This window comes from Hakea prostrata, chromosome 4, assembly GCF_041222555.1.
Source record: "Hakea prostrata isolate BN-2017 chromosome 4, UWA_Hpros_2, whole genome shotgun sequence".
NCBI lineage: Eukaryota > Viridiplantae > Streptophyta > Magnoliopsida > Proteales > Proteaceae > Hakea > Hakea prostrata.
The window spans coordinates 3810787-3820235 of NC_142603.1; the positions used below are offsets into that span (position 1 = coordinate 3810787).

At 39.5% G+C, this 9449-nt stretch overlaps 2 protein-coding genes across 2 annotated transcripts; both read left to right on the forward strand.

Annotated features, from left to right (window-relative positions):
• The first annotated feature begins 2590 nt into the window (after positions 1 to 2590).
• On the forward strand, positions 2591 to 4510 carry LOC149017149 (UDP-glycosyltransferase 84B1-like). Its single transcript, XM_089151475.1, has one exon. It carries the CDS (start codon positions 3003 to 3005, stop codon positions 4449 to 4451), a length of 1449 nt encoding a protein of 482 aa, XP_089007601.1. The 5' UTR covers positions 2591 to 3002; the 3' UTR covers positions 4452 to 4510.
• Positions 4511 to 5932: 1422 nt separating this feature from the next.
• Positions 5933 to 7806, forward strand: LOC149017150 (gallate 1-beta-glucosyltransferase 84A24-like). Its single transcript, XM_089154129.1, has one exon. It carries the CDS (start codon positions 6033 to 6035, stop codon positions 7551 to 7553), a length of 1521 nt encoding a protein of 506 aa, XP_089010255.1. The 5' UTR covers positions 5933 to 6032; the 3' UTR covers positions 7554 to 7806.
• Positions 7807 to 9449: the final 1643 nt, after the last annotated feature.

Genomic DNA, 9449 nt, shown 5'->3' on the forward strand with positions numbered 1-9449 from the left:
TTTAAAATAGTTATGATGTTGCTGTTGGTCCTCCAATTGATGCTATCTTTTTAGGCTTCAGATAGTAACAGTAAAGCCTACGATATGTGCACTTAATGCAGTATGAACAAATTTATTAGCAGTTAGTAATGGTGCCTACATATCAAGGTGCAACCTGAGCCCAAAACCTTGACTAAACTCTTATGGTTCACCTGATTCTCCCCCCTAGGCATAACGTTCTCAGCCTGCAGCAGGCTGGGGTAGGGAAATCCTAGCCCCAAGTTGGGCCTGGCTTGGTAATGAAGATCTGGTACAGTCCCTCAAGTAACATCATTGGAAGAAGAAACAGGCTTATTCTTAGCCTGCAGTTCTTGATTAAACCAGTTTCTTGTTTGGTTTGTTTAAAGAGTTCTAGTCTAGGATGAACTTATCCCTATCTTGTCCTTCAGGTTATTTTCTATTCCGAGTTCTATTGACAATGAGCTTTCTGCCAGCTGTTGAGCTGCTTCTTTTCATGTCTGGCTGGTAGACTGTGTTTTTCCCCTTCTCAATTTGTATCTTTCCATGTCTTAATTTTGTTTAATTTTAATCTAGTTTCTACATTTTTCTGTGTTCCAAATTCCTTAAAATCTTTTCGCATAGTTACATCTGTTCTTTGGTTCAAGGCTTTGAAACCTGACAATCCTCTCTATGGTTGCTTCTTCTTCTTCTTCTGCCCTTTCGTGTTCATGTTTCAAGGTTCTTGTGTCCCTGGGTCTGGGGCAAATTGGTTGTATCCTGCTAAGTCTGGTTCATAACTAGTTTCTACAATTGAAGCAGTCCTAAAAAACTGAACTAAATCCAAGTAGACTTGGAAGTGCACTAGGTTATAGGAGGATAATAGCTAGCTGTTCAAGTGTTATGAATGTAAATAGTAAACAGGAATTATTATCTGAGGTGAAATTATGATTAAGGATGATTAGCCGGAATCTTGGTGGATGATTTGAATAGGGTGGGTTGAAGATGTGCCAGGTTTCTGTTAAATTAAATGAAGTTCAAGCCTGGAATTGGTTGTGTTATGTAGAGTAAGAAAAACTGTAGACATGTGAATTCAGTCGAACAGCTAGTGCTTCAAATGCTGTATTAGTAGATGAAGGTGAGGGTTGATCTGATTAGGAGTGGTTAGGTGGTGGCTTCAATGAAGGTTGTTAAATAAAATTAAGGCCTGGTTTTGAGGTTTAGGCTGCTGCATCAGTGAACAGGAAGATGAAAGTGAAAAAGGGTAGAACAAACTATATTGCTTCAGTGTGGCGTTTGATTCTTAATCTTGAGTGTACTAGATCTCTATATAGTGTTGATTGTCAAATGTGGTGGTATACAGTTAACTATTTTGTGGATTGCATGTTTTACAAGTTCAAGTGTTGGCTGCATCATCGAACTCTTTCTCTGTATTATTGTCTAAGCTCTTGTTATGTGTTTCATTTGTAAGATTTCAGTAACATGGTCCTAATGAATAATTTTTGTTTATCAGCCCTTCGCTCGGATACACCTGGAGAATGAAGGAGAAGGAAGCGACTCATGTCTGTAGAGGCAAGGCTAATCTGTCTTCAAAGTCTTGGATTGGTTGATTTATTTCCTTGCAAGTATAAAAACACCACCTATTTGGTTTTGGAAATAAGATACTTCATGTTAGTCTTATTTCATAATACAATTTTCAGTTGAATCTGCTAAACAAAAGTTTTGGATCCACGGTTTATAGACTTTCCCTACACAAAAACGGTTTATAGACTCTACCCATTACAATCTGAAACCTAGTGGATGGAATTGTACTTATCAAAAACCGAATTTGCTTTGGGTTGGTGGCTTGGAGTTGTGAGCCAAACCAATTTCATTAAAGCTAATCGAATTCCATTTTTGCAATTTTTTTGTTTTTTTTTTTTTTGGGTTTTTACCCACACAGTCACAACCGAGCACAACACGGATCTGGGAGAATGATTCCTTCAATAATTTAGGGACAAATAGACAAATGATGCATGCTGAATTATTCACAAACTTCCACAACAAAGGTTATTTCAAGAGTTCCATTGGTGCTTCTGCAACTTGGGAAGTATTTTTGTCTAGATGCTAAATATATTTAAATCCAATTGTGAAGAGCTGGGTAAATAGACGAAAAGATGAAGAGCACTATTGTCAAGTCAGCATCAGAATGAGGTCATAAAGAGATGAACATACATCGAAGACGTAGACAGTTTAAAACCCTAACGGTTCTGGGTCTGGGTCTGTCTATAAGCAAGAACCAAACAGTGGCTTGCAAGTGGGGTAAAAAAAAAATTTCACGTCAAATTGGGAAACCACCGACTTGTCTGTTTCATTCGCATGAATAGCAATGACAGCAGGACAGCATATCCTCAGAGTCCGTGATCTTAGTTGAGAAAGCCATAGATTTTACCTTATTCAATGGTTTGTTTTTTAATTATTAACACAAAAAACTCGTTGTTGCATTTGTAGATGAGACCAACACTTGTTAGTGAAGAGGTAATGGGTTCAACTCTGCCGAGGCATATTAATATCCCTATCCTCTGGCTTACTAAACTCCCTTTGTAAAAAAAAAAAAAAAATCATACATGATATAAACATGGTGTTTTCTCCATAAAATATGATATGATTGATTGATGGCGTCATTGCATACGTAAATTACTTAAATCCATTCCTATAACAAAGATGCTTTTGGTTTTGGTATTACTAAAAAACCTACCATTCAACTAATTAGAGTTTCATTCTCACATTTCTCAACCACATTTTGAGGTTGCACTTCTAGTTATGAGTCCGATTCCAATCAATTAAATTGGAAATTTTCTCCCTATGTAAGTAGCAGATCTAGATGTACTAGCCATCTCGGTAGAGGATCCGGACTGCAAAGAAAACATCTTTCCTCTCTAAACCATATTTTCTTATTTCTTTTCCAATCACCACTGAGCTGATCCTAAAGTCCATACTGCACTTCCCTAATTTCTTCCCTTCTCCAAGTGTTTATCAGACTTAGCATGCAAACAATGGCGGCTTCCATGGAAGAAGAAGAAGCTGCAGCAGCAGCAGCAGGAGGAGGAGAGGAGGTTCACGTGCTAATGGTGGCGTTCTCTGCCCAAGGCCACATAAACCCATTGCTCAGGTTAGGCAATCGCCTCATATCCAAGGGCTTACATGTTACCTTGGCCACTACAGACTTTGGACGAGAACGTATGCTCAAATCCCTCCCTTCCACAACCGAACCCAGTCACAAAAACATAAACTTCGAGTACTTCTCCGATGGACTGAGCATCGACTTCGACCGTGGTTCTCACATCGACCACTTCATGGACTGCATAGGTAAATTTGGTCCTATCAATCTCTCCAAACTCATCAAAGATCTCTCCGGCAACGCTCACCGTCCTAAATTCTCTTGCATTATTGCAAACCCCTTCGTTCCATGGGTAGCAGACGTAGCTGCTGAGCATCAGATTCCATGTGCCCTTCTCTGGATCCAACCTTGTGCTCTCTACGCCATCTACTATCGCTTCTTTAACCACTTAAACTCCTTCCCTACCCAACCGGATTCACCCGATCTTGACTCAACGGTTCACTTGCCGGGTCTCCCACCGCTCCAAACCAAAGACCTCCCATCTTTCGTTCTACCCTCAAATACCTTCTCCAGCTTCCCCATGGTGTTGTCCGATTTGTTCCAAAACTACATGAACAAGTTCAAATGGGTACTTGGGAACTCTTTCTACGAGCTCGAGAAAGATGTGGTTGATTCCATGGCCAAGCTCTGCCCGATCCGACCCATAGGCCCACTCGTTAGTTCGGATAGTGACATCAACGTTGATCTGTTTAAACCGGAACAACAGTGCATCGAGTGGTTGGACCGGAAACCGGTCTCATCAGTGATTTACGTCTCCTTCGGCAGCATCATAGTTCTATCGGAGAAGCAAACGGAGAACATCGCAATGGGTCTCAAAAATAGTAACCGTCCGTTTCTTTGGGTGCTTAAGTCGCACGACAACGCATTGCCGGTTGGATTACCGACCGGGTTCTTGGAAGAGACGGCGGACCGGGGCTTGGTTGTGTCGTGGTGTCCCCAAACGAAGGTTCTGTCTCATCCTGCCGTCGCCGGATTTATGAGTCATTGTGGGTGGAACTCGACGTTGGAGACAATCGTCGCCGGAGTTCCGATGATTGCTTGTCCACAGTGGACGGACCAGCCAAGCAACGCTAAATTGATAGTGGATGTGTATGAGATTGGGGTTCGGGTTGAACCGGATGGAGATGGGATTGTTAGCAAAGAAGAAGTGGAGAGATGCATTGATCAAATTACGAAAGGGCCCAAGTCGGAGGAATTTAAAACAAGAGCCATTCAATGGAAGGAGGCGGCCAAGATGGCCGTGGCTGAACATGGATCGTCTGATCGGAACATCCAAACTTTTGTGGACGAGATCGTGGGGAGGCATTCTAGTTAATTACCTTGTTGAATATGTTTCTATTTTTGTAGTTTATAATTAAGTCAATGTGAAATTTTTCATAGATTTTCATGTTCATGGTAATGATTTTCTATCTTATCAAAAATTTTTTTTGAAAAAGTAATGTTTTTCTATTTTAAAATCTCTTAACCTCTTTACTAAGAAGCATTGATGATTGCTAACTGAGACAATCTTTGGCATGGACATGTCTATCTCATGTCATCTTTTTGAAAAAATTTTATGCCACCCCGAGTTATCGTTTAAAATTAATGCCACTACTTGAGTTATCTAATTTATCAATCAGACTTTTTAAGGGATGGAAATATATCAATGACTTTTCTTGCTGTTAAAAAATCATAATTAAATGTTTACGTGTACAAGTAAAACTTTTTCAAAGACAAAAATAACATTAAATGAAAAACCTACATTCAACTTATTTCTTCGTCTTCTTTTGCTGTTTGTGACTTTTTCTTTCACTGAAATCCTTACAAATGTTAGGAAATATGGTACATAGGTAGTATTTTAAAACTTAGAATGTAGAGATAATATGAGAAACGGATAAATAAATACAAATTGAAACTAACGGTATTGATAACAGAAAATTTGACTGATGAATTAGACAACTCAAAGGAGTGAGATTAACATTAGAAGAATAACCACTTGAAATTTTCCTTTTTATCTCTTTTGTCTCCTCTCAGTCACCTCCCTTTGTGAACCAGACAATACAGCAACATACCAGTTTTCAATTCTTATCATCAACTTAACATGAAAAAGAAAAAGAAAAACAGCTTCCAAATTTCTTGGCCACAAACACAACATGCCAACATACTCTTTCGTTTGATTCATATTTGAAGTTTGTATCAAGCATAATCCTCATATTAAAATGAAATTAAAGAACTACGTGTACCATTACAGTTCACTTGTTTTAGTGCAATTTGGCACCAGGTTTAACCTTCTTCTAATGAGATAGATTCAGTTTTATCTACATATGATACTAGAGATTTCGTGTAGTATGGACAGACGGGTTAAAAGTATTGAAACAACATTGTGTAGTGCGTGTAGTCTATGGTCTAGATCAAAACTTGTAGTCGTGACAAAATTTTGACCACTCATTTTACGTAATTGGTCTTTTCTTTCATAAAATTTAACTGCAAAATAAGTGGTTAAAATTTCCTCTCAGACCACAAATTTTGATCTGCACCGGCAGGCTGCACGTTGCTGCACCCCGATAAGGTCGAAAACCACAAACACATTCCTAACTTTAATGGGGAAGAAGAATTAGCTCGAATGCGAACAAATAATATGCCATAGGAAACCAGAAAATAATGGACATGTATCCAAAAAGTTCAAGAAAAAAATGAAATTTCTCTAAACGTTGCTGTCATGCTCATTTCTTTGAATCATCTAACATCATTCATTACGTAAACAACTACATTCGACGTGAGAGGATAGGAAACAACCCTGTTATTGGCTCAACGGATTTGCTATAAATGGTTTCGACTCTGAATGCCATAAAACTCCACTTCAGTCCTAAAGATCAGTTGGCCAACTTCCAAATTACCAGATAAGGAAGAGGAAAAGATGGGCTCTGAAGTGGCTGCCGTTCATGTACTTGTGGTGTCCTTCCCTGCTCAAGGCCATGTTAATCCCCTTCTTAGAATGGCCAAGCTCTTAGCTTCAAAGGGTTTATCTGTTACCTTCACCACAACAGATCACACAGCCCATATGATAAAAAGCTCTGACGAATCCACCGCCGTAACTGACTCACCCATCCCCATCGGCGACGGCCATCTCCGGTTCGAATTCTTCTCTGATGGATGGGCTGTAGACGAACCCAAACGATACAACCTAGACCTTCTAATGCACCAGCTCGAGACCCATGCCAAGGATTCCTTCACCCATCTCTTACACAAACAGTTCGACCAAGGTCGACCTGTTTCTTGCCTTGTTGGTAACCCATTTGTTCCTTGGGCTTCAGACGTCGCCAACGACATGGGCATCCCTTGTGCAGTGTTGTGGGTCCAATCCTGTGCTGTCTTCTCTTGTTACTACCACTACTTTCATGGCTTGGCTTCTTTCCCTACTACTGATCAACCTGATCTCCCCGTCGATCTGCCTGGTCTCCCTACTCTATGCTCCGACGAAATACCCAGCTTCTTGCACCCAAACACCCCCTACGCTTCCGTAAGAAATGCTATTCTGGGTCAGTTCAAGAATCTCCACAAGTCCTTCTGTGTGCTAGTGGAATCATTGGAGGAACTCGAAAGAGATGCAATTGGTGGTATCCAGGCCAACAGTGAAGTGAAACTCAGAACCGTAGGTCCTTTATTCAAACACTTGAATATTGAGGATAAAAAGGTTCACAGTGGCATTTCAGCAAACATGTGGAAAGTTGAAGAGAATTGCATCGAGTGGTTGAACTCTCAGGAGAAATCCTCGGTGGTGTACATCTCCTTTGGCAGTGTTGTCACTTTGGAGAAGAGTCAGAAGGAAGAGATGGCTTGGGGGCTGTTGAAAACCGGGCTTCCTTTCTTGTGGGTGTTGAGACCTGCAAGAGATGGGTGGGTTGGAGATGATCAGAAGCTTCCAGAAGAGTTCATGGAGGAAGCACAAGGGAAGGGGAAGGTGGTGGGTTGGTGCCCACAAGAACAGGTGTTGGCACACCCATCTGTGGCATGCTTTGTGACCCATTGCGGGTGGAACTCGTCACTGGAAAGCCTGAGCTCAGGTGTTCCGATGGTGGCGCTTCCCCAGTGGGGTGACCAGGTGACCAACGCCAAGTTCTTGGCGGATGTGTATGGGGTTGGTGTCCGTATGGGGCGTGGAGTAGCGGAGGGCAAACTGGTGAAGAGGGATGAAGTGGCCGGTTGCATCTTGGGAGTTGTAAGGGGACCCAAGTCGGAGGAGATAAAGAAAAACGCCCTCAGGTGGAAAAACGCCACCGGAGAGGCGGTGGCGGAAGGTGGATCTTCCCTTCATAATATCCAAACCTTTGTAGATGATATTCGAGGGGTGAAACCTAATGAGCCATGTACCCATGCTGTTCTTAACCCACTACAACAAATAGACCCAACTGAAGTTTCCACAGTGCATGAAAGGTAAAGAAATCAGCACCAATATCTTGCAAACGCAGCAACTACACATAAAACACTGCAAACGCAGTAGAGTTCATGGAGAATCAGTACTCTTTATCATTATAGTTCTACGTAGATCAACTTATATGTCTTTACATGCATCAACAAAATACTGTTGTGATGAGCTTTGTAAATCTATAATCAAACAATAAAACCTCGCCAGACATTGCATCTGTCTGAACAAATTTACATTGTTACTGGAGAAGGAATTGCAGAAACGTTTATAAGTTACCATGTGTTATTGTTTTCAAACTCTGGAAAAATTAAATTTGTCTGATGTTCTCATCATCTTTCATTCAATAATTGATGAGAAAGATTCTTTTGTATGGATTTGATGAGGACAATTATATATCTACGTAATGCACGATCATGTATACTAATCCTTACAAAAGATTTTCATCCTCTACTCCTTACAATTAGTGTTTAAGATTGTGATACATGGTAATGAATTCTCCTCTTTCCTTGCCCATAAAACACCGATCCACCCTAAGGAAAACCATACAAGATGAGTTGATATATAAGAAAAACCCCATGTTTGGTTGTTGAATTGAATAAGTTCACAGTTTCATGATTGCAGAAAACTTGCAAAGTCTTTTAAGTAGTGAACCAAGCAATAAGAAAGCTCAGAAGCCGAAGCTATGTATAAACCTATAGTACTTATGTTTTAATGATTAACCAAAGATAATAACAACTCAGAAACCAAATCGCCTTCCAATTGAATTGTTCTCACTCAAAGGTGTTGTACAATTGAGATTCGTGAAGCTACTTGAAGTTTCTTCCATTGTAGAAAATCAATAAAACCCATGTGAGTGAATTACAAAATGTATAGATCAAAGCATAAATGGAAGGCAAGAATAGTTTCTAATTTAATTTCTCTTAAAATCTAGTATAAAGTCAGATCTCACTCTATTCTAACGGATTCAATCTGGTCAGCATCGAGTCCTGCCAGTCTTAACTACTTAAGAGCTCTCAAATCTTCAAATCCCTTCTCAACAAGGACCCATTTGAAATGATTATACATTTCTTACTCCCAAAATACTTAATCTACTATTATTTTTCAAAGGTAAGTGTCTGAAATATTTTTCAGAACAAAGTTTTCCTTGAGGTTGAATACGTAAATATTATCTAAAGTTTCACAAATCCTTTCAGAATGTCAAAGTGTGCAAGAATATTCTTTAGAGACCTTCGAACATATTTAAGACAGATTTGTGGCCACACAATATTAAAATAAAATTAAAAAAAAAAGAGCTCTTGTTTTTTTTTTCTTCTCTTGAAAAATAAAAGGAAAAAAAGAACACGGCAAGTCATGCGCGAAACATTACAAAAGACGAAAGTGTATTAATCACACAAACGTCAATCAATCATGCGACACATTCATATCTCTGAATATCAACCCATTAATTTGTCGTTTGTTCTTTCTAAAACAACTAATTCAACAAAAAAGCAAAAACAAAAAATACTTACCTAACAAAGGAAAACATATAACAAGCTTGGGGAGCCCAAATTTCAACCTCAGTAGCTTTGGGTGGTACCCAACTTCTCTGGCTTTTTTCATATGAATCGTATTCATATGTAACATGCCAAAGATAACTCTGGTAAGTTATGGAAAATTTTCCCTTAGATAATAATGTAATAACTTCTATAATCAACCAGACATGACATGGTCCTAAAGAGAATGATTAGGGAACAAATTGGCAACCTTCTTTTCTTTGAAGTTTTATTAGGTAACTGATAAGGGAAGGAAGAGAAAGGATGCTCACAAGGTGAAGATGGACACTCACACCTTAAATTTTGTGGAAGCATCGAATGTTAATGTTAATACACCAGTTGTTTGATTTATCATTCTCTCCTAATTTGTTGAAAG

Excerpts from the sequence above, each read along its gene's own strand:
- LOC149017149 (XM_089151475.1), top strand. The coding sequence starts at position 3,003 with ATGCAAACAATGGCGGCTTCCATGGAAGAAGAAGAAGCTGCAGCAGCA.
- LOC149017150 (XM_089154129.1), top strand. The coding sequence starts at position 6,033 with ATGGGCTCTGAAGTGGCTGCCGTTCATGTACTTGTGGTGTCCTTCCCT.